Source organism: Lonchura striata, chromosome Z (assembly GCF_046129695.1).
Source record: "Lonchura striata isolate bLonStr1 chromosome Z, bLonStr1.mat, whole genome shotgun sequence".
In the NCBI taxonomy this organism is placed as follows: Eukaryota; Metazoa; Chordata; class Aves; order Passeriformes; family Estrildidae; genus Lonchura; species Lonchura striata.
In genome coordinates, this window is record NC_134642.1 from 33,991,855 (window position 1) to 34,018,466 (window position 26,612).

At 40.2% G+C, this 26,612-nt stretch overlaps 1 protein-coding gene across 2 annotated transcripts in view; it reads right to left on the reverse strand.

The window, feature by feature from the left end:
• Positions 1 to 26,612, reverse strand: part of PARP8 (poly(ADP-ribose) polymerase family member 8) — a 120,662-nt gene that overhangs the window by 62,757 nt on the left and 31,293 nt on the right. For both annotated transcript variants that reach the window (XM_021553888.2, XM_021553889.2), the window contains exon 3: positions 4,668 to 4,705. In XM_021553888.2, coding sequence (XP_021409563.1) covers positions 4,668 to 4,705 — 38 coding nt within the window. The remainder of the gene's footprint in view (positions 1 to 4,667; positions 4,706 to 26,612) is intronic.

Consider the following 26,612-nt stretch of genomic DNA (forward strand, 5'->3'; position numbering starts at 1 on the left):
TTAATACTTGTTCTATGTTTTTTGCTGTGTCTGACACCAAAACTCAAGCTAGATCTGATATGCAGAGTGAAAGCTGTACTGAGAGCCAGGTATTAATAGCCAATTATGCCTAATACCTATGCCTCATTTTGCCTAGTCACATAAAAGTTATTTGACGTGTCTTCAAATCTGTGGATAACCTTTCTTCCACCTGATTCAGTGAGAAAAGAAATCCCTCCCACTTAACCTAAACATTCGTATTTATGAATATTATAACTATTTCACCAAATTGTCTTTAAAAATGTAGGGATTAGACTGAGGAGTGTGTTTGCTGGGGTTCTTTTGGTTTGGTTTCTTTTTTCTCTTTCCAACTTAATGTTTCTTAACAAAAACCAAGAAGTAGCAGGGTCTTCTGTACTATCTGCAGGAGCTAATTATGCATGTGTTGCTAAACTGCTTATGAAAGTAATGATACTTTGTTTTCTAATGGTCTGGACTGAATTGAAACCTGTGCTCTAGAACAGAAAGCCTGACAATTAAGACAATCACAGATAAAGTGACAAATAAGAGAACTGAAAGAAGGACTGATGTATTTATACCTTTAAACACTTTGGTCCCACAAACATCAGCAACATGCAAGAAATCACATACAATCTTAAGCATACTGCTGCAGCCTCAAACCTTTTGAGTGCTCCCAGTGAACACTGCAGTTGTTAACATTAACTGGGAGGAGTATCACAGCAGTTTTTAGCCACCTTTACCAAGAGGGAGCATGGGGCTGTGGCTATTCCTTACACTGTGTGCCAGGCTGGGCAGGGCAGCACCTACACCATGCATACAGATGGGTTTTCCTGGCTGCCACCCACAAAACAGCCTTTCTGCCACACTCCCACACATCTGCCAGGTCTGACTCTGTCCCACACCTTTGCCTACTCCCACTCCTGTGCTGTCCTGCGTGGCAATCTGAGGGATCTGTGGCTGGCTCCACACACACGCTGTGTGGGGACACTGCTGCAGAGGCCAAGAGTGCTGATGCCCAAGCCCTGCACTCCCATGGGCACAGCAAAACATCAGTTTGCGCTGCTCAGCTACACACTGGGCACAGGGACATCTTTTACAGCCACGGCACTGTGTAAATTAAGTGGGGACCCTCCTGCCAGCATCAATGCCTTCTCCTACTTTTGCCCATTGGCAGGACGGGCTGTGAGCTGTAGCCTGTCCTGCACAGGACAGCTGCAGCTTGCCCTCTGCAAGAAGTCCTGCCCTGCCTCTGTTTATATTCTCCACCTTGTCACCATTTTCTGTGTCCACCTTGCACATACAGCACAAGCACATCTGTTTCCCAGTTTTGGGAGTGTTAAGTTACTGCTAGGGAGTCTAATAATCTGACATAATTGAGGCCATCACTTGGCTCTAATAAACTTAACACCACATACATGGAAGGGAGAGAGGAAATCCTTGTGCTACAGCTTATTGCTGTACAGAAAACTAGGAACAGAGTATGTTCGGTATAGAATATACATACATATATGGAAAAAAGACTGCTCAGCTACAGGTTTTATAGATTTCAATTATATTTTTATGTCCATTGTCAATTCTTTCTTGGAGGCTGGATAATATGACTTTCACTGACAAGTTGGTTTTTTCCTTTGCTATTCAGCAGCTATTCAGGTTTTTTTTCCTTCCATCAATATGATGAGACTTGAAATTAAGATAATGGCTTCAATTTGTTTTCTTCAACAACCTGTTTCTAACACTTGACACCTAGGACTACTTATCCTCTTCACTGGATGACATATTGCCTGGACCTGGCAGAGGGATGCAGCTACTAGCTGCCAAACTGGTTCTCTCCGTCTCTGCTGCAATCTACTGAGGTCTAAGAAGGTGTGCAACCTACAAATCACTGGGAGAAAAGATTACAGAAGTTCTACAAGTTTTTGTCAGCCAACACAAATAATTCTGAACATAAATTCATTAGCAAAATGCTTGCTGCTCTGCTGGTTCCCACAGGAGTCATGATATACTCATGTAAGTGGGACTTCAGTCAATTAATGGACGTTATATTCTAAAATTGCTCCTTAGAAGGATTATTTTCTCCACTTGTTATGTTATGAGAAAATTGTTACAGCGATTTTTGTTGAAACTGTTATTACCTGGCTCTACACTTTTCAGTTAAGTTTTCACAACTCCAGCAATGGATATATAACTTTCAGACATTACTGTCTCAACACTATTCCTATTAAGTCCTCAGTGTGCCTTTGTGAGCATGTTTTTAGCTTTCACTCTTAAATAGGAAACCCTAAAACACTTTCCATTATTGAAAGTTGCCACATCACATTACGGTTTCCATAGGTACGATTTAAAACTCAGCTGCTTGTATTTGATGCTTTAAGAAGTAATTCAGCAACAGTTACACACTGTAGTCAGTACCAAAGTGGTGATCTGAATACATTACAGCAAAGCAGGCTGTGGGAGTATGTATACTACCCAAGGCTCTTCTTTTAGTATCCAGAATTTACTTTTGTTGGTAGAATTTTAGCTGAATTACGTCACTTGTATCGAGCCTAATTTCTCCTATTTTTATATATTTATTGCACACATTAGCAATTTATCTAATGATCAACTGACAGCCTTGTATTGGATTTGCCAATCTGATCCACTCTGTATTACACAAGTTTGCTATAGCTATGTGCTAATGGACTTAAACATTAATCTGTAAAGGTTTATCCTGCAATAAATTTAATTTGAGATCATGTGCTGCTCTGGACTCTATCAACTTACAGAAGTAGTTGAGAACACCTTCCAGCTGAGGACATCAGCACAGAGCTTCCCAGACCTGACACCATCACACCCTGCCATGTCCCTGAAACCTTCCTTAAGATACATGCTAGAGAAGGGAGACACAGCTGACTGTGTCAGGAATAGCATTAGGTTAGAAATTTAGGACAAAAGCAGGTGACAAAGAATCAGGCTCGCAGAGTCAAAATGAATGTTTTATGATCAAAGCTGCAAAATGGCAGAAAGTCCTTATTGTTCCAAACACACTGAACATCTCTTCACTATAAAGCACATATATATCCTCCAAAAGCTTGAGATGTGAATGAAATCACCTTTTCTGAAGCCCTGAAGGGCTGTATTCTAATCAGTAAACATGTACTGGTTTACTTTCTGCTCCAAGCTAACTACAGTGTGAAATGTTCAATTGCTATCTGCCTTTAAAATATAGGGTGTGATGGCACAGCATATTCATCAGGTTTCAGGGACACTAAAGTCACTCAGGCTTGTAGGCTATGAGGACATGCTGCAAATAATGCCCACAAGGAAATTTTGAGGTCTATTAGACAGAAGAGTTAGCCAGGAAATGAATTTTCATATCCTGTGTGAGTACCTGCCGGTTCAGTGCTTCAGCTTACCATTTACTCAGAAGTTCCCAGAGGTCAAATTTTGTGATATTTAATGGAAGAAACTGTTAATAGCACACGGTGAAGATTTTTTTCAACTATTTGTCCCTCTGTTCATTGTCAGCTCAATGCAGTAATCTGTAAGTTGATTTATCACTGGGGTGACTGCATTTTATGAGTCTCACTTTGTCCCATTTCTGAATGTTGAATACATGAATCTCACTCTCCTCCACAATTTTTACTGGTTAAAAAAATAAATCTAATAGAGGTTGTTAGCATTCTTTCACAGAACTCATTTTTTTGGAACCATTGTTCATTTTTTTCCCTATCTGCTTCAAACAGTGGTGTTTTGATGACACAGAATCTGCTGCTTATCAGTGAAGAAGATCAAAGTCACACTTCTTTAGAGCTTCTAAAAGAAATTATACTTCTCTGAAAAAAAATCCAGAAGAGCTACAGATAAAGATCAAAAAAGGGCAGAGGGTTTCATATCATTCTTACACTGTTAAATTATCACTGGTGCACAATGTGGTGTAGAGTACAACAGTACTACCATAAACCTTTATTTGCACAGCACCTGTCATCTCCACTTCCCTCTTCTGCTTCTGATAGCCTGTGCTGCCTGAAGTATCTGTGCAGTGTCTTTGTGAAGGAAATTGAGGAAACAGGCTCTGTGAAAACTCACTTTTTTTCTCACCTGCTTCTGTTTTCTATGAATAACACGCCTTGTCAAGACTGGCCACATGGTTACGCAAATACCTTTGCCAAGCCAGCTCCAAGTACTAAAGGCAGGCTGGGCTGAGTAGCTGGGAACCCCCTCTGTGAGCCAGCACTACCAAAGAGCTGCACACGAGTGCTTGGCTCCTGCTGACCCTGAGAGGCACCAGTGCAGAGTCTGCAGAGACTGGAGAGCACCAGCAGCCTCACTAACATCTCCTGCACAAGTGCTCTGCTGGCCCTGCCCCAGCCTGCTCAGGCTCCTCAAAGATCAAGCTTCATCAACCATGCCAAAGAGAAGCTGGGCAGTTCCTCACTCCTATCCCTGCTGGCTCCAGCACCCCAAGCTACAGCCTACCTAAACTCATGAACCTGTGTTCTCACCCTGACCCAACTGATAAATGATGCCTGAAAAGGAGAAGTGACTGTGAAAATAATCTTAACTAATGGGAAATGAGTAGTACAAGATGTACCTAGAAGACATCAACACCTTTCAGATATTCTCATTTGAACACAGCAAATTGTGGTAACATGCCTACATGTGTCACGGACAAGAATGTTGCACTGTACCTGGGTAATCCTCAGAGACATGCACTGAATAGGACACACTGTAAAAAAGAAGAAAAAAAACAACAAAATTAGAAACAACAATATTAACTGCTGGCACAAAAGTTTTTCCTACTCCTGTATTATTTTATGCTTATTTATAGCTTCCTGACAGTTTCCAGAACAGAGGTAACATCTATTTTTATGGCTTTTGAAGTGCTCAACTGAAAATAAAACGCGTCATGCCCATTTTGAAAGCTTACTGTGCTAAACTGACATATCCTAATTTCAGTGTTCTTAAAAGGAGTATCAAGGCTGCATTATATTCCCTTTAGAGTAACATTTAACAATATGTGTACTTCTGATTTAAAAAAGGTCGCTCTTTGAACATCAGAACTAGAAAACCAGTAATGCCCAGTTTTTCCTCTATCTGGCTTCTGTATTTGACTCAAGACTCAGCAGGAGGTCTTTCTCATTGTACATTTCTGTTTGGTTCAGCAAAAGCTCTGGATGTCTTGAGCTCCTTCCTTCCATCAAAAGTCTGTATTTTACTTGGTATCTGTACCTTTTTGTCAAACTGTGTTCAAATTAAAATTTGAGAGAGCTACAGTCACACTAAAGAGCAGCTTCACTACATGGATTCCCTGAACCTATTTCATCAGAAAACAGTCACTCAAAAGCACCATCCTGATTCTGCAGCTCAGTTCACATCTGCTTTCCCTATCGTCCAGTGAGACCTTCATTAAACTCACTACTGAGAACAGGACAAATAAGCATGATGGTTTACTCAGTTATCTAACTATCCACCATGTCCTTCTGGTTTTATATTTAGTGCACATCTTAATTTTTGCATTACAAGCATTCAACTATGAAGAAAATGGAAAGGTCTCTGTTGTATAATTGATATTCTCTCCAATTCTAAATCCTATACATTGTGTCTACTTACACATTTAAATAATATATGGTGTGGGCTCATGTCTGCTGTGAGTTAAGCCAAAGCAGGATAGTACAGTCTTCTTTAAGAAATTTTGGCTGTATTACACTTGCTGAAAAATTGTTGAAAATTGGTTCGTACAGTCTTTCTAAATGACATGAATATAGCTTCCATATAGACAAGAAACTGAAGCCAGGTATGACTTTTAATGTTTCCCTCTCAAGAGTTTCCATTAAATGAGTTCCACTTTCACAATCCAGTGAGTGTAAGAGGCAATCAATATGAAAAAGTAGGTCTCTCACACTTGGTTCCACAAATCGATCAATTAACATGCAGCTCTGTCACCTGTTTTTGCACACCATCTATTCTAGACTATTTTATGTATTTTTTGACTAAGACACAAAGATGGCTGTTTCTTCAATAGCCGCAAATGTTCTCATAAATTGAAGCAGAAGGAACATTTATTAGAGCTGACCACAGATTTTGCCACATAACTGCTGATTAAAATCCCATCACTATACAAATCCAACATTTTATGACTTTTTTGTTTTAATTACATTTTAGGCATTTTCAATAGGCAGCATCTCTGTCCCCTCATCTTGGCGTATTTTCCCTGAGGACTGGGTTATTTAAATCTGATTCATCTGTCATCATGTCAGATGATGATGTCAAATACCACTATTTTAAATAAAGAAATATTCCCAAATAAGGAAATGTTATATCTCAATGCAGTCATTTATAGAGAATTTTGTGTGATGCAGAAAAAAAAGAACACCCCAAAAAATTCCTGAGAACTGTGAGCCTTTTCTTACCAAACCCCATCTTCAAGAAACATTTGTAACCATTACTTCTTCCTTCTGCTACTGAAAGAGGTACTGGAAAAGCCTTACTTTTTAAGACTGGCTGCATGCACACCTCTTTGCTGCCTCCAGAATTTCTAGGTATGTGTTTGCTCCAATGTTGAGAACAAGAACAGGGGCTGAAGGGTTTCCCAACTTAATGAGTGCAGATACTCAAAATTCAGCTGGGTAAAGACCTAAGCAACCTAACATAACTTTGAAGCTGTATTTGATTTGAAAGTTAACTTCTGCTTAGTTACATGTGCAGAAACCTGACAGAACTGAGTTTTCTCTTCCTTTTGGTCATCATGTGGTTGGCTCTGCCAGCAGCAGCCGTGGTGCAGCCAAACAGGAACTAGTAACCAAACAACATACTGTTTGTCTTGTGAGGTGGAATAAATTAAAAGGTCAATGAAAATGCAAGTTAGAAATAGTCTCAAACCTGACTGCTCAGACTCGGGCTCTGATCCAGAGCCCAGTGAATCCAGCAACAGGGAGAATACATCCACTACACCTCCCACAGAAAGAGGTGGTAGTGCTTTGCTTCAGCTTGTCAACTCGTGTTAGCTATGTGTGGAGCATGGAAGCAAAAAGTGGAAATAAAACTACTGAACAAAACAAAACTTGGATTTTTATCTCAGCTCGCCTCTGTGATTGTCACGCACAGTCACCCTTTGGCACATTTTTCTGCTCTGAGGATAAACTGCTTCCTATTGCCTGCACACCTGATTTGTCAGAGAGCAAGATATACCAGGCAAACAAAGGTCTCCCAAGGGTTCCTGTCCTCCATCCACCCAAGCATTTTCCCACTGACTTTAACAAGATTTAGAGCCAAGTCACAAACACACTACCGTGATGACTTACAGCACCTTAAACAGCACAGACTTCAGTGAAGACGCAGATGTTCAGCACCTCTAAAGTGTCAAATCCTCCCAAAGCCAAAGAAAGCCATTATTGAAGCAGCTTTCTCATTTAAGAACTCAGAAATGCAACTGGAATTAATTTAGGCCTGGCCTTCACATAGAAGTACAACATGATTATTCCAGTGAGGGAAATGATTTTTCCTTCTGGCAATGCAGTTCCTCAGTACACCCTTATTGCAGTTACTAAATATAGCTTACAGCAGTATAATTTATTCCTGTTCCCATAAACACATTCACCATTGCTTGTTCAGTTATATTGCTTTAGCTACAGGAACAGTTAAAACCTTGGGTGTAAACAAAGCCTCCCTGACGGTGCCGTTTCTGTTTTACTCAGACCCTCTGCAAAAGGCATTCTGCAATACATATATTTCTCAACCCTTAAGCTTAGAACAAGCTTCACACTCAAAATGGCCTAGTAACATTTTTGTTATTTAACAAATAGTAAAGTATTAAATGAGAAATTAGTGGGAACTGCCATGTTTCACGTTTTTAATGTAAACTTCTTATTGCTTGAAATAATATTAACATTGACAGCCTTGGCTTAGTAACAATTTTACTCACAGGGGTCTCATTGCAAGAATTTTCCAATGTGTTTTAACCATATCTATTCCTTCTACAGAAAAATTATTATGCAAGAGATCATCTCCACTGGGGAACTAATTCATCAACTAGATGGGTATGCACCATGTAATTGCTATTTTTTGAATTAATCTTTCCCAACTGAATACAAAATAAGCAGATTCATCTTCATCTGACATTACTACAATTTCTCAAAGCTAGTTAAAAAGGAGTGGAAAGTCTTAACCGAGTATACTACCAGGCAAAATGTTACCCCAAAACTGCATCTCCAGAGCAAAGAAAAATACTCATTAAAACTGAAAAAGAAAGCAAAGCAAAAGTTACTGAGGCAAAGCACATTCATAAAAAGGAAACCAACCAGCTTCACCTCTCTTTATCCATCTGTAAGATTGCTTCCCAAGCCTTGAACTGCAGTTTTACTTATCTTGATACAAACCCCAGAATCAGATATACAGCCTAAAGCCACAACAGTGATACTGTATCTGGGATGTAGCTTCCCATCAATTTCAGGTTATCTCAGCTCCATGCCAATCATTGCTTCTCTCTAAGAAAGGAATCCTTTAAGCTGAACTTCCAGCTGTTTTGCACAGCAGGAACAGTGTGAAGCATCTGGCCCAAGTCTAAGATTTATGCCTATGGAACAGTTAAGACAATTCAACCAGCTCAGTCCCATGGCAACAACTGACTTACTGCCTTATTAAGTGTGGAAATTGTGATCTAATTTCTATTCCAGTTTTAGTCATCTCTAGTAGGGCCAGAGCTCCATGTCCTAATGTTGTTTCTTGCAAACTTGATGAAGAAAAACAAGATTTTTTGTCATGTGGAACCTGATGGTAATGCCAATCTATAACAAAATAAAAAAGAAGGACTTGACCATAATACATCTGAAGCTACAGAATTCATAAGAGATTTTGTTTACGATACACCAAAATCTCAGATCTAGCTCATCAATGATGCAATGCAATCAGCACTAAATTTTATACCTTAGGAAGGACACTAAAACTCAGCAAAGCAAGCTATGGATAAACCTGAAGTATGAAATGCTACTGTGGTATTGATTATATGTCTGGGTCAGCTTTTGAACAAATTGTTAAGATGAAAAAAAATTACTGAAACTTTGATACAAAAAAAAAGTATGCTCATAACAACTTTGGGGCAAAGGACCTCTTTAATGAGCTACATAATATTTCTGAAAATACAGCATGATATAGACATCATGCTTTTAGTCTTTTCTACATTAAAGAGATAGGAATAAGATCCATCTGAAAAGATGCAGCTGGAATTGAATTCTTTCACCATTTACTAGCTATAAACTCACAACATTCATACATTTTCAGTATATCTGCACACAACATGCCACAGCAGATCAACATTTCATGCATGTGTAACAATTATACAGCAAATACTTCTATCTTCAAGTTTTTGTTCTCTTATCTTTGAAAATGCTTACAAATTCTTCAGTGGACTCCTATTACTGCCACATTCTTTAGTCTCCTTTTCTACTTCAATAAGGCCAGCATTTGATCCTGAAACAGATCATTCATATCGCTTTACTTCTGACCAGCTTTCTTCCTCAAACAAAACAAAATTTGTTCCAAAAAGCATTTCACCATGAACACAAGCCACTCTCAACACTCTCTATTCTGAGATACACTTTGAAACCTTATAATCTGACAATAAATCACATCACAAAGACAGGGTAGAAATTATGATATTCGGAAGACATACTGCGGGACTGCATCCAAACCGAACTTTCAAATTGCATTTCTGAAATAGATGACCCTTGAAGAAGTGCCTTGAGAATCAGCAGAAGATGAAGGCATTTAGATATTGACGAGGTGAAAAACTAACTTGAATTACTCAACAGAAAAAAAGCCCAACAAATTTTTTTCTTTTTGTAACTGACCTTAGGTGAATTAGACTATGTGAAGACAATTCAAAACTAATATTTAAACACACTACAAAAGACTCCAATGTCAAATCTTTCTTCCAATTTGTATGTAGATTACATGCATGCAAATAAAAGCAGAAGAGACTTAGAAGCCAGAAGCAACAATTTTCTATGGCAAAAAGGTATCTCCTGTTTAATGGACACTACCAAAAGACAAGTCTTTTAAAATCACAGCCTGGAGACAATAATTTCATTTTATGTTGAATACAGAACAAAATAACTTTAACAACAACACAACAAATAAGCAAAAAATACTACTGTGTTATGTACAGCTATGACACAGAAGCTGAATAAAAACTCTTTATTTGGCGTTCAACTGCCACAACTATGAGTGAATGATAAACATGAGGTTTTTCAATAGGTTATGAACAAGTAAATTAGCAAGATATTCCATCACTTGGTATATATGAGTGCTGTGCTGAGAAACACTTAATTACACTTCAGTGGAGCTCTTAAAAAAACAATAGAAGTACAGGAAAAATAATCTTGATTGCTACTCTGGAGCTTTTGAAATACTGTATCCCACTTAGCACACATCAGCTGAGGAAGCGGTCCACTGAAGCTCATATTCAGAAACATACACAGAACTATGGCAGCATTCTGCATTTTCTTACCTGGCAGATTTTGTAAACAACTCTTGCTGGCATTCACTTTTGTCTTCATCAAAAATATGGAACCTTTTAGAATGTATTTTTAAATCTACATTTAAAATTATATAACACAAATTTGTTCTGCTTCTCCACTAAAAGAGTGATTAGGCATTGGAACAGAGTTCCCAGGCAAGTGGTGGAATCATCATCCTTGGAAGTATTCAAAAGGTGCATGGATGTGGCACTTGGGAATATATTTAAGTGGTGAACATGGTGATAATGTGTTAAGAGGAACTTGATGATCTTAGAGGCCTTTTCAAACCTCAGCTACGCTATTATTCTGTTACATATCACAGAATCATAGCATGGGTCAAACTAGAGGGATCCACAGTGGGTCATCTGGTCCAACCTCCCTGGCCAAGCAGGATCACCCCAAAGTACATGGCACAGGATTGTGTCCAAATAGTCCTTTAATATCTCCTGTATAAGAGCCTCTTTGAGCAACCTGTCCCAAGCCTACTCACCTGCACAGAAAAGATCTTCCTCAGGTTCAGGCGGAACTTCCGTGCATCAGTTCCTGCCCATTCCTCTTGTCCGGGCTCAGCACCCCCGAGCAGAGCCCGGTCCCTGCTCTGACCTTCCCTGCAAGCACTGACAGACAGGGATGAGGTCCCCTCTCAGTTGTCTCTTCTCGAGGCTCAACAGGCTCAGCTCTCTCAGCCTGTCCTCATAAGAGAGTTACTCCAGTCCCCTGATCATCTCTGTCATCTTCCACTGGACCTGCTCCAGGAGTTCCACATCTCTCTTGTCCTGAAGAGCATAGAATTCAGCACAGCACATGTACCTCACCAGGGCTCAGCAGGAGGGCAGAATCACCTCCCCGACCTGCTGACAGTGTTCTTCCTAATGCACCCTAGGTTACCATTGTCATTCTTGGCTACAAGGACACACTGCTGGCTCATGGACACCAGGACCCCCAGGTCCTTCTCTGCAGGAGACCAGGCTGACTAGCAGGTCAGCCCTGAGCCTGTGCTGACACCTGGGGTTATTCTTCCCCAGGTGCAGGACCCTACATTTGTCTCCACTGAATTCGGATTGTTTTTCTCTGCCCATCTCTCCAGCCTGCCAAGGTCCCTCTGAAGGGCTGCAGAGCTCTCTGGGGTACTGGCCACTCCTCCCAGCTTAGTGTCATCAGCAAACATGCGGAGGAGGCATCTACCCTTCCTCTGAGCTGTTGAGGAGAAGTTGAACAATACTGGGCTCTGTATTGGCCCCTGGAGTAGACCACTAGTGACAAACCCTGTGCCACTGATTACAACCCTCTGGGATCAGCTGCTCAGCCACTTCTCAATCAGCCTTGCTGCCCTCTCATCCAGTCCACACTTCCTGAGCTTGACATTGAGGGTATTTTGAGAGACAGTGACTAAAGCATTGCTAAAGTTAAGGGAGACAGTAAAAAAAGTTCACAAAACTTAGTGAATCCATTAATACTATTAGGCAGTACAAAGCAGTACATGCTGCACTCTACTCACCCACCATACCATTACAATACAGTCTCAGCAATGTGACAAAACCATAAACAGAAATAAGTAAATATTTTAGTTGCATAAAGCACTAAACACAGAGTGACGTGTCTCTCCAATCACACTGACAGACAAACAGTGTTAGAGTCATGGCAGTTAGAAATATATAAGAGAGTCTATCTCATAACATGCTTCTGGAAAGAAAAATTTGCATATGGATTTTTAAAATACAAATAATTATACATGCTTTTGGTCTTTCACATGGGGAAATAACTACCAAAGGACAGGACTTCCACCTTTTTTTAAAGCAGTGATTTTAAAACAGATGCCATTAAATAGACTACTGATTAGCAAAAAACAACTTTATAATATTCTGGGAGAAAGCATCAGAAGCCACAAATGAGAGAAAATCAAAAGGAGCTGGACTTGGGTTTTCATGCATATATTTGCATGGTTATGGAAAGTGACTGTCAGTCAAACACAGCAAGAATAATCTCACAATATTAAAGATTGGTTTATTTTCTTTTACAGAATTTAGAACTTGAACTAAATCCCACTGAAGTCCAAGGGAGACTTTAGTCCTTGTCAAAGAAGATTACAGGCAAGTTGCACAGAAAATAGAAGACTTCTGATCTCCTACCACACTTCTGTTATTTTCTAGAAACAAGTACTTCCTTGCATTGCTAAAAATTTCAGTATGTATTCCAAATCTTTTTGAACACTTTTTTCCTTTTTTTTTTTCCTTAATATTTGCATCTTGCTACACAACTGAACTGCCAACCATTTCACATCCACGCAATTTTCTAGATTCTTTATTAAAACAATCTTCATGGATTCCTAAACACCTTTTAAAGCACCCTTTAAAATGTTTTGAATGTACATGTCTGCATCCCGGCAATTCTTTTAACAGATATTCAGGCCACTTTAGATCTTCTGAAACACCTTAGTTCAATGAGTTTCTGTATTCCCTGTGATCTGACAACTGATGACCCAGCATTAGTCACAGCTATTTTTTGCTGCTAGATACAGACAGATGCCTACAAAGAATTGAAATTTGTGCACAAGCCCCTTTCACCACACATCGTAGCTTCCCATGATGCACCAGCAATTATACAGAAAAGAATAACAAGTGATTCTGAGTAATCTTTTCCTCTGGGTGATGGAGAATGTGCGTGTGTGGTGACATATGAAAAGTCCCAGGCACATCTACTGATAACAGATCAGAACTACTCCAAAGAGAGATAAGCAGTGTCATTGTGTCAAAAATGGCTCTGCCTTTGTTTCTTGGCATTACCTGGGAGTACAGAGGCACTGAGTCAAATTTATTATAGTTTGCATTTGCTGCTAAGAATAATTGAGCTACTGGTCCTCTCATGGACCTGAATTGCATCTGAATCAAAAGGAGAATATTACTCATAAAGCCCTCTGGATTTAGCATGTCATTCAAATAAAGGGAACGCAGAAAGCTGCAGCTCAAACATTTCCTTTAAGCAAAGCTTACAATGAAAAAGGCACAAAAAATTTTAGTAACTACATCAAAGTCAACAGGATTGATCATTACTTTAACAAACGTAAGGGCACTTCTGAAAGTAAAATTTGCAAATCAGGAACACTTGGGACGGGGGAAGAAATATATGTGCTATGTGTCACTCTGGAAAGAGTTACATTCAAGTATGTCTTCATGTACAAAATTAGGTTCCCCACAATCAGACTGTACCAGAATCTGACCATTTCACTGAGAACTACTAAAGCCTTCTGTTTGTCAAGTTGCTCTGTTTGACCAGGTACAGCTCCTTCCTCTCAACATGGATATTTTATACTTCTGGTCTGTACTCTTTCTCTCTGCTGATCCTGTGTGTTTGAATTCTCCCTGAGTACTCCCCATTAGCTCTTCATCCAATTTCAGTCTTTCCCAGGAAACAGAGCACTAAAAAAAACTCAGAACAGTAAACTCCTGGCCCAGGCTCAGCAGCAGCCAGAGCAGCACATAGTATCATGTGCCTTTGGCCACCTTATTTACATGATGGGGTCCATTTTGTTCCATTTTGTTTGTTTCTAGAGGTTGATTTTGTTTTAGTTTGGGTTTTTGGGGGCTTTCAGGGTTTTTTTTTTGCTGCTGTTCACGGTTTTGTGGGTGTTTTCTTTGTGGTAGTTTTAGAGAAGAAAGATTTTCCTCTTTTCAGCTTCCACCTTTTAATTTCGGAGCACTGCTGTTAGAAGATACTGTGATATGTTCTTTTTGAAGCCATTTAAGAGTTATTTTATAGCCACGAGTGTTTTAATCCATATTGTTCCTACTAGAAGGCTGTTTTGAGGCTCCTATGGTTCTAATTTAAGTAATTAGATTTGCAGTTCAGATCAGTTGAAGAGTAACACCTTGTCCAGCCCCTGTACAAAGACTTTGTGTTGTAATTTTTCAAAACTAAAATAAAAAGACACAAAAAGAACCACAAACACAAATTAGAGACACAAGGTAAACTACAAACTAAACAGTTACAGCTATCTAGAGAAGAGAGAAGCTTGATATACGAAATTTTACCTGATAATTTTATAATTTCAGCATCTAAGCAGTAATGAAAACCAAAGATTAAGTCCATATAAATCCCTGGAGATAGTCACTGTTTAACTTCATTATATCCCTGACAAGCAGAAGGACTTCTTTCCTTTGCATGCAGTGCTCAGAAAAGGAGGAAAGTCTTAGGCATTTTTCTTTGAATACTCTACACATTCATTAATTAGTTGGCATTTTAGTCATTTATCTAATGAGGTGTGCGATAGGCACTGCTGTGCAGGGGAAAAGTAACAAATTTAAGTATTCTTTCTCATTCATTCTTTGCTATATCTCACAGAACAGAAACTTTTCCCCTTCCTCCTAAAGTCAGCCCTGAATACTTCTTGATATAGCTGAAATACTGTATTTATAAACTAAAATAATTCTTCTCTCTATTTTCCATACTTTCAGGTTCCATTATCATTAGTACAAATTTCATATAAAACTTCCAAATATATTACCTGAATGTCAAAACTATTGCTTTTAAAACTATTCTAAACCAAAAGTGCACACATTCAACAAGAGAAAACCCCACAGAGCAAGATTCTTAATACATGTTACCTGTGGAATTGTCCACAGCAGTTCATTTATGCCAATATAATCCATTCACATAATTCAGGACCACTGGCATACTGACAGCCATTTATTTATCTATGGCTTACAGGTACACAGAGTCCCATCTTCTAATCATTAATGCAAAGCCCAGCACCTCTCAAAATGACTAGATTGTGCAGCACTGACCCATATCCTGTGCACATTCAAATCTAAGGCAACGGCTGCTGTTGCTGCACACAGATGCAAGGTCTGAAGGGTTGGCTCATCCTCCTGTCCCATTACACTAACATGGTCAAAACTGTTATGTTTTCTGTGGTTAGAGACACAAAAGTATGTGCTACATGGCTGGGGCAATGCCAGTGGGGTTTGTCTCCTCTGCCCAAAAGACCCAAGAATTACAGGGATGAGAAAGGCGCAACATGAAAAGCAGAATAGGTCATTCCTCACTGGGATACCCATCTCTGCCACTACACCATGGACATGGAAGAGCAGGCACTCACAAAAAGCAAATAAAATTAAAATTCAGTATAAGATGACAAGAAAGCATTTTTAAAAATTCTTTTCTTTTCAGGTATGAGAGTTTGAGTCTGAGGGCACAGATACACTTCTAACACAATATTTAGTCCTGGTGTCCTTAAAATTAGAAAGATGTCAGTAAATTGAGAGGAATCTTCAAGAAACAGTCACAAGTCTGGAAGAATGGCCAGTGATCAAAACTAGTTATGTGGGTCCAGACAGGCAGGTATAAACAGTATGGCAAATCAATTAGCAAGCATAGTGGGAAATACGATGACCACTGCAACATGTTCTGCAGGGTGCCAGCATAAAGATGTGCATAACTTTTACACAATGGCCCAGGGAAAAATGGCAAGCCATATCCAATGTGAAATTAGAGGAAAAGATTATAACTTGACTGAGTATCAGAAATTAAGAACCCCATTAAACTTTGAGTTAGTCTTACAGGGAATGGATAGAGGGCTAATCACATAATCATTTAAAGCCAGGATGGAGGAGTTTAGGTAAAACTAATGAAAAAATTTTGCATTGGCAAGGTTACTAACAACTGTGTTTCCTGTTGCTAATTTCCATGAGTAAAATGTTAGTGAACAAAACGTTACCTCCCTTTATCACTAGTAGCTCAGAGAGCAAAGTTGTAGGTTGAATATGACATTGACAACTCTCAATGTGACTCAGAGAAAAAAAAAATTCAAAGCATAATCCAGTACTATATTTCAACAGGGTGCAGAATAACAGCAGCAGGGAATTTCAGTTCAAGAGCTTTTTATATATTTGAAGTGGCAGCATTGGTGAGGATCTGAAACAGTTCTTCCACCTTCTCATAAATTTTAGCTAATCCTGAATATCACACAGTCTGTTTCTTCTTCCTAACAGAAAGCAATAGGAAGCATACTGAACTATTTTTTTTTATTTATTTAGCTACATTTAGTAGCAGCTCATTTGATAAAGAAAAACTTTAAATATACAGGCTGTTCTTGAGCCAAAGAATCTTCAAGATGCATGACTGTCCATAGAATATTAATTTTAGACTATACCCAAACACACCATATTTGAATATTGCCTGGCAGATATTCCTACAGTAAATGCTAAGTGAGGTATAGAACAAGAAACAACAGATAACACTGGTACCCTACCCCAACATGTAGTTAAGATTTTAAATACATTTTAATTTGTAAAGATAAAATTAAAAAAAACTCTCTACCAGTCTTAATTAGATCCCTGCCTTCTCAAGAAACTAATTACACGTCAGATGAAGCACCAGTTTAGGAAGCCCCTGTATTCTTGCAAAGGCAGAGACAGCTCTATTCCCAGCTGTGTCTTGTTATATGCCTCCCAGCAAGAAAAAATGCACACTTTCTCAAAAAGCGATCTGTAACTACAAAGCCTTATAGTCATTGATTTACCTTTCATGTGTGCTAAACCACTACATTCCAAGAGAAATCAGCAGGAACCATCAGCAGTTTTGGAAAAAAGGGCTTAGAGTCCAGATTTTAAAAATAATTGGTCAACAATAATTGCGCAGAAAAGGCAGTTAGAAAACTAAACTTCATATTCCCTTGAAAATACCATCAGTACATATCCACCATTATAGACAATGCAATGTACTCAGTAAGGTACAAAAACTTCCATTCTGTTGCAGATTTCAGTAGAAATTTAGGTCTCTTAAAAGAGATCTGGCTACCTAAGCACCTTTTATAAGGCCAGAATTTAAGTATCTTTGAGAAAATGGCAAAACAGGACTCATACTAAGGTACTCAAAATTGGTACATGCTTTTTAAAACACACAATGAAATCCTGGTCCCACAAAACTTCATAGGCAAAATTCCCAAGAAAAAAGTGAATATTTACCATTCTGTCCTCTTTTTCATGAGCTAATTTGCAAGTAAAAATTTTCAAACATGATGTTCTCTCTTCATGTCTTCCTTACTCTTTGCTCTGACTGCACTATTTAGCACGTTCACCCATAAAAATTATCACCAAAATATGGAAAGCATTCAGAAGATGAGAAACAACCACGTACGTTTCGTAATCAGGCATTCTATTGTTAAGCATTTCTAGTAAGTTTAGAGAATGAAAGCAAACACAGGCGGAAAATGTCAGTCTTCCACTAATGTGAGATTAAGACCAGTAAGCCTTTCACTAACACAGAGCTCTTAATCTGTAGATCTCCTCAGAGACTTTAATAAAGTCAGAGCTATGAAGACTTTATGTAAAGAAAAATTAGATGGCTTGAAGAGAACAAAACCAATTAACCAAAAAAGAAGAAAGGATCAAACACGGAAGATGGATGTCTCACTGACACCTCATACACTTGCAGTGACTTGAGGGACTGCTCAGCTAGCAGTGGCCCAGACTCCACAGAAAGCATCACTGAAAACAATAATGCAGCTGCACGTGCTTGTCATCCTGTTTTTACTGAGCCCATTGTACAGAGGAACCTAAATATAGAGATTAAGAAAATCTGATTCAAACAACTACATCTTAAAATCTGGGTCAGTTTTACCAAGACACAGTGTCATCTCAGGCATGTCAGGGCACACAGAACATACGAACACGCAACTGCAAACAGTTACAAGTAGGAAGAGTGCAAATTAGTATCAGCACGTGTGAAGACTGAGATGTGGAGTCCTGAGGATAGAGAATTCACACAAAAAAAACCTTCAGGTAATACTGACACAAGTACTGTTAATATAGTGTCAAGTATACTGGTACCTGTGGGTGGGTACACCACATTTTCATTTCAAAAAAATTCCCCTGGAAAACTTAGAAGCAGATATGCATGGGTCACACTGCTCACCTGCTTACAGGACAGTTTATTACAGAGGCACTGGTGATGCGAGCCATGCCAGCACCTGATCAATAAACGCCCTCATCTCTCCCACAGCCTCTCGGGGGCTAGGAGGTTACTGTGGAGGCTGTTCCTTCCAGAACGGAAAACCAGGAACTCAGTTGCAGAGTGATTATAGGTCCCTCCATTTTGAAAGGTCACTCACTTTCCATCATCTGATCACATCATTAAGCCCAAAAGAAGTGGTATAACCATTTGAAATTATTGCCTGTGGTGAAATGGAACAGTAAAGCAGTACCAATTATTTGCACAAGCAAAATTAAAAGGAAAAATAGCAGCTTTCTTCTACAACAGGATATGAATAACAGAGTGCCTGAAAAATTTAGCAAAATTTTACTATTAACCAAAATACTTATGGTGATATATTAAGCCACAGGAACTAGGACTGTAGGAGAGGCCATGATGTATTAATTAAAACACATTTGATAACCTTCATCCTATTTTTAAATTATGCTAGACTGTGTGTGACCTGGCCTCATGAAGATCCAGCCACCTCCCAGGGCAGTGCAGTGTTCTCAGCTCCTACTGAGAAGGCTGTGGGAGCATAAGGTTATTTAGCACCTTGCAGGGTAAGATCCTCAATGCTCAAAGGAAAATTCAAACAAAATTTAACCTAAATTACTCAATCAGATCAAAAAGCTTTATTTGACAACACTCAATAACAATGGAGTTTGTAGTAAATGCAATTAAATTTCAAAAACCCAAACTACAACCACCGAAACACAAATCCCTGACTATTTCACCCTGAGTAACTCAGATTCAAAACTCCGAGTCAAAGGGAATAGAAATAAACCTTTCCTCCCCTCCTCCCAACTTGTGTAGCTGGTGGACACCACAGGACATGCCTCCTGCTCTTGCTCTCAGTGCATTCTCTCCGGGCCTCTGCCCTTGTGGAAGCATTACCAAAGGTGTCAGGAGAACACTGATGGGAAAGCCACGGCTGCCCTGTGGGATGATGGGACTGCCATCTCTGGGGGGACTGTAGGGTACACACGGGATGTGGCACATGGGAATGCGGTCTGGTTGTAAGCTTCACAGTGTTGTGTGGTTGGTTAGGCTTGATACTGGAGGTATTTTCCTTGATAGTTCTGTTTGTAAGTGGGAAACAAACACTCAGCAATGATACCAAATCATGTAAGCTCCACAGATAGCCTGTGATAGATAACAAAAGACCTTTTCTATCACAGGTACAACATAGAAATCATCCTTCCTCACAGCATATTCTTCAATGACACCAAAACTATTGTTATCCACAGGGTATCAGTCTTTCACATTGGTAGTCTCCTGCCAAATGCAGATATTTTCAATCCCAATAGGTGATTTAGTACCTACCTATTTCCCAACAGGTAGGTTGACTCTTTTTGCTACAGTTTTTCACATCAACAGATACACAACTAGAATGTTACATCTACCATCTGCCTACTTTAGCCAGGTATATCTGACCATGAGTACGTTATGCAACAAAAATCCACGTAATACAGACAACACAGCTTTGCTCCTCCACACACTACAAAACCCTGCCACTTCCATTTTTCAGAAGAGTGCAAAGGCTCACATGAAAGCGACTACATTTTCAATAGAATAAAGACTGAGCTTTACCTCTGGAACACTCCATATGCATTTTTACCAAACTTGAATTCAACATAGGTCACGGCAGCTGATCATGCAACTGCCACTACTTCTCAGAGCTAGGGGATTTTACTGTCCTCACATTTGATAATCTGCAAAGACAACCAGATGTGTAGTAACCAGTTTGATTTTTTAAAAGCTTGAAATTTTACTAACATTATGTCTGTAAATAGCATAAGAGATAATGGGAACAAGAAGTAATTCCACTGGGAGAAGTCATGTAGCTATACTGCTTGTAAATGGGACAATGCAATAATACAAGACTTTACTTATATGAGACATATATGAGCACACTTCCACAGCCACCATCCCAACATTGCCAAAAGCTCTACAGCAACAGCAAAGCCAGTGCAGAGCTCACAGATGTAGAAATGCTATACAAATCTGGTAGCAAAAACAGAAAGAAAGAAAAAGATCACACAGAGCTAGCTATGTGACTTTAATCTAAAGAAAAACAAATCATTTGCTTTACAGAATTTCTTCCATTTCTTTTGAAAACATTATTTGCAATACAGATCACACTGAAATTTGAGAAAGAAAATTGCTCTTGTTAGATATAGTTCACTAATGAATCCAGGCTTTAATGAGAAATTACTGTAATTCAAATGCAATCTCTCAAACAATTTGTTGTTCCTCCCCTTCTGTGAATTCACCATGTCATTCTAATCTAATGAACATCATCATAATCTTTCTAATATCAAAACCACTTGCCTCTGAAAATTATAATTAGAAAGAAATGAAATTACTGGTAAATAACTATATTTCATTTGTTTGATTTGTTTTAAAAATAAAAAGCAGATCCTGCAAGACACTACAACCACTACTGAGTAAGTATAAAATGAAGCTAATTTAATTTGATGCACTATTTTTACTATATTAGATCAGAAGAGAAACAAAAATGCAGTAATATGTAAATGTGCCTAATAAAGTAGGCACACATAGGCAACAACTCCTCTCACAATGTATTTCCACTGAGCTGTATTTGCTCTCATCAAAGTATTTGTGCAAGCAGAAACTACAGTCTAAACCTAAATCTGAATATGAAAAAAAGGGTACAGCTATAAGGGTACAGGTCTATATTATCTAAATATAAAGTATTTAACAGGACTTCATTCTTCTCTTCAGGGTCATGCAATCTCTTCAGTGATACCAGTGGATCTTACGCCCTCAAAAAAACAGAATTCTAAGGCAAAAGTTGTTTTTTCTCTCTATTTGCACCTCTTGTTTCAAATCCACATACACAAATGAACATCCTTTCTTAAAAGAACCAAGAACACCATGTCAGCCCCTCCTCTGTAACAGAGGGGCAAGAAGTAGGTATGCTTTAACCCAAAGAACACATGAGACTGAAAAGACATGGAGAGTAATAATGAACTGTGAATGCCTAGCAATGGCATTTCTAACTAGAACTCTTCCTAAACCCAATGGGAGCCCTGACATTCACTTCCATAGGGAAAAACTCCTTCCATGTGGTTAGAAAGCTTCACAGAGGATTGGAAAAGGGGATGTGTCAGTAAGTGAAAATCCAGGACAAGAAATGCAAGCGAGATGTCTGCTCTATGATCCATTAAGAAATCTAGCCAAAGAAGAAAACGTTAAGAGGGAAAAAAATTGTAAACTTCTCAAATCACTATTTAAATACACTGACACAAGGGTTCAAGGAGTTCAGTTCTGCCTAGAAAAAAATTAAAGTTATTAACAGAGAGAGGGAAACAACCTGATGAGCCTGTCCAACACAGCAGCTGAGGGGAATCTCCACACATTTCACACACCACGGACACCTATGACAAGATCTAGAGCTGGAGCCACTGGTGGCGCTCCCTAGGGTGGGGAAGCTCTTTAGTACTGGAAATGGGCTCGGGCTGCCGGCAAGCTGGGTGATCATCTCCATTCACAGTGACAACAGGCCGTGAAGGCAGGCCAACAGCTCGGTCTGACCAAGGGATCCCAGGGAAGCCGCAGCTGAGCCAGGGAGCTACTGGCACCATGGCTGGGGGTCGACAACCAACACAAGGCGTCAGTGGGAGATGCTTCCTGCACTATCTTCCTGCAAGGTCACTGGCAGGGCAGAGGACACTTTACGAGGCTCCTGGGACATGCACTTGGGAACTCCTGAAGTCTTGCAGTGGTAAGGACCCAAGGTGGGCAAAGGTGGTCTGGAAGGCAGCAATATAGAACAACAGGGTAATGGCAACAAGCATGGGAAAACTGAGGGACAAGGGAATAAAAGAGGCTGGCCCTGTGTCACCAGAACTGTTGTTTTCTTGCCCTGCACTGGATAAGCATGAGCAGCAAGCCCCTCATGAGCAGCAAGCTGGCCTAGCCGGTGAGCAGGATGAAGGGACAGCCATACAGAGATACAGACATGTATCATGCCTATTGGGAATACACGCCCAACCTCACTACCAGCTGGACTTAGTGACATCAAGCTGTGCCAGCCTCACCTTTGGCAGGCTACCACAACTGACAACTACTGTCAGACACAATCTTTGTGCTGGATGCAAAAATAAGTATGAACTCCTTATGTGATACTCAAAAAAGAACTATATAGCCACCAAAGCATGATTAAGGATATCCTAACAGTAATCCTTATAGCGTACAAACTTCCAAAAATCAGTTATCATGGTGAATTAGCCCTGGCTGGATGCCAGGTGCCCACCTACGCCCCTCCACCTCTCTCCTCCACAAGTGCAAATGGGAGAAAAAATGTAATGAAAGGTTCATGACATAAGTACAGAGAGAGAGATCACTCACCAAATACCACCACAGGCAAAACAGACTCACATTGGGGAAAATAATTGAATTCTGTTACTTATCAAAATCAGAGCAGGATAATTAAAATAAAATTAAGAACACCATTCCTCCACCTCTCCTTCCTCCTAGGAGGAGGGGTCTACCTCCTCCTCCACAGTGGTGCAGCGGGAAATGGGAATTATAATCAGTTCATCACATATTGCTCCTGCCACTGCTCAGGGAGAGGAGTCCTTCCCCTGGTCCAGCAGGGGTCCCTCCCATTGGAGATAATTGTCCATTGTCCTTTAACCTGAGTCCATCCCGTGGGCATCAGTTCTCTCCCATGGGTGCAGTCTTTCAAGGACAGGCTGCTCCAGTGTGGGTCCCCCACAGGTCCCAAGTCCTACCAGGAAACCTGCTCCAGCATGGGCTCTTCTCTCCGTGGATCTGCAGGTCCCTGCCAGGACCCTGGCTCCTGCAGAGTTTTCCCATGGGGTATAGCCTTCTCCTCTCCCAGACACCCACTTGTTTCACTGCAGGTTTTTTCCACAGGCTGCAGATGGATCCCTGAATACCTGGATTCCTTCATGGGCTGCAGGGGCACAGCTGCCTCACAGCTGTCTGTACCATGGGCTGCAGGGGAATTTCAGCTCTGGCACCTGTAGCACCTCCTGCCCTTCCTTCTCCACTGACCTAGGTCTGCAGAGTCGTTCCTCTCACACCTGCTTACTCTTCTCTTCTCTGGCTGCAATTACATCTGTGCAATAACTTTTTTTTCCCTTCCTAAATATCACAGAGGCATTAACACCTTTTCTGATAAGCCCATCTTTGAATAGGAGCACATTCATCTTGGACTGCTGCCAGCTTCTTACAGAAGTCACTCCTGTTAAGTTTGCCAGCTACCAAAACCATTCAAACCCCATACAGAACAACATAGAGATCTCTCCAAATGTGTGCAAACTTGGTATCTGAGAGTAAATACTAACAAAAGTACAAGGTAATAAAAGAGAAAAACATTCATTCAACAGTAACACTGCTTGCCAGAAAAACATGTTTTGGATGATAACTACTAGTTTGGGTGCGAGAAATACTAGCTTGTGGCTGCAGGTTTGTTGCTTTACATTCCTCTGAGCCACCAGCACCTTTGAAGAGCTTAGAGGAATAAAAGTGTGGTCTAGTGAGAAACAATGATGATGAGGTCTGTGCTTGGCAGATTGATTTGATTAACTCCGTTACGTGGCTCTGAGCCTCAAGTTTCCTCTTACCGTTCTGCAAAATGCGTTGACAATGACAAATAAAATCCCTGTTTGTTACACATTATATTGAAGTCTTACACTCCAAAATAAGATACAAATTAAAAGCACATTAAATGCTCAAATTCTCAGATGGCAAACAGCAGCATGCCCAGACATCCCAGCTGATTATATTCTCAAACCAAGAGGCCACCTTATGATTGTGTTGATGCTAATTTTTCATTGTGACAGGACACTTCTAAAAAACTTCTTGAAAGCTGGGATATGTCAGTCTACATCTCCAAAAATAATAGATGTCCCTGGCCATATCCTACAGAGCTGAGGCCAGGCTGGCAAGCAGGCCGTGTCCTGACAGACCCATCATGCCACTGCCAATGCGCTGGGGCAGCGCTTGCAGGGCGGCCTGCGAGCATCAGTCTCTCATGAGGATCCACCCCAGTTCTGTCAGCAGACTCATACCCCAGAGACTTGGCACAGTCCTCAGCTCAGCCATGTCACACAGCTGCCACACTGGGAGCCATACCTGAGCTGTAAATCCTGGGGAGTCTGTGTTGGTTGCTTCTTGCTGTGACTTTGCAGTGGTTCGAAAAGAAATAAAATCTGTGCAAGTAGCATCAGACCTCTTGCCTAGTACATCAATTGACACAGTTTGCCTGAAGATCACCAGTTCTCTAATGTCTGTTGCAAAGTAAAAATACCTCTTCTTGATGACTCATTTTCCACACTGAGAAACGTCTGTGGGTGGGAGAAAAGAAATGAAGCAATTCTATTTTTCTCCTCCTGTCACTATTGTAGCACCTCTCAACTCAAGCATGAAATATAATTGAAGCACTTGCAAGATGTTTCCAGCAAGTGAACTGCACTGTTTTGTTACCTCTTTGTCATCACTTTTATCCAGAATCACATTCTATTAAAACCATTTCAGTACTGTTGCGCTCACCCTCAGACTATGACCTTCCAAGCAAAGAGGTAGAAGTGGAGCTTTTCACTTAATAACCTACACAAATGTATGGTATTTGCAAAAAATTCTTTGCTGTTAGTGTTGTGAATCCAGTCATGCCTTAGGGAAGTTAGGATGTGAGCCCCTGTGAATTAAATGAGAATATATTTATCCCACAGGATTAGACTAAACAGCAGCCTCTCAGAGTAAAGAGTGACTTAGAAAACCTCTCAAACATTGCTGGACTCTGAAACTCTACAGAGCTCAGCAAGGGCTTTCTCCTGCCCTAGTTCCCCCATGGCACTGTGCTTCACTTTGAGTGGAGATGAAAGATTATCCCTTTTGTTCTAGATGGGGGAAAGCGTGGGATACTGTCACCTCCTATCAGGACAAGTAGGTGATCCCTCTTAGGGAAGGAACAATTTTCACACAGTGAGAGCCAGGCAGAAAACAGCCCACAGCTTCTGAACCAGTGTGCCCAAAACAGAAACAGCAGGAAGTGTGGGAAGATTCATCAAAAAAGGAGATTTCCTTGCCTCCTCCTCCTTCCCGTGAGCAAGCTGACTCATGGTTTCTCAGCAGCACAGGCTCAGTCAGAGTCTTTCCAAGCAATGGCAAAATATTCTGCAGTGACTGTAATGAAATCCTAGTGAGTTGTAAGGGGTGATAGAAAAAAAGAGGTTTTTTGAAAGGCTGGGGTGCAGAGGAAGCTGGTTTCAAGGTGGATCAGAAAACTCATCTGATGGTAAGAGAGAGTGGACACTCACTGCTTGCTCTCCAGTACCCCTGTTGTTATACACCTCCAGTACGCAGTATCCCTGCAGCAGAACCTGGAGAACCATGCTGCATCTCGCACTCTGAGCATCCCTGCTGCCACAGATGGGAGAGGACGAGGCTAGACAAAGGGGCAGGTCAGTACACTTTGCTCTCTGCACTGTGAAGGGAGCAGGCATCAAAAAAAAATACTTCTGGGGGTGTCAAGAGGTAAAGTTACTCTCTCCATAGAGCAGGCTATCCAAATTCAATTATTCCATGGAGTCCTATGCTTTATAAGTAACAATAAATCAAGATATGCCTTATGCTTAGCTTAAGAGGGAAGCCATATATGCTAATTTTCAACGAAATATGAAGATACATTAATTTAACTGAAGTGACTCTTGTTACTTTAAGATAATTTTCTTTAGTGCTTTGCTGTGTTGCAAAGTCACTACTTTATAAGCTGTCTGTGACAATGCAAGAATTCCTTCCCATGTTTTCTCTTTACTTACTAGATAAACTTATTTATTTATTCAAGTTTAAACATTATACAGCACCAAGTCCATTCTCTGTTAGAACCACTGAAAACACAGGCATCCAGCTAAACCTGTTCAATAACAAATATTTGACATGGTGCATAGATCTCTGTCTGAGATAGTATAGTCTTTCAGCCTGTTATTTTACACTTATAAGGGGGAAAGAGCAAAGTCCAAAGAGAAAGGACAGGTGCTTTCAGGCAGAGGCAAAAATGTTCAGAAGCAACCACAGGTGCACTCAAAAGAGCAGTGCTTTCAGAGAGCACTTGAGTGAGCAGCCCTGAAGATACAGACAGAATAATCAGTCTTC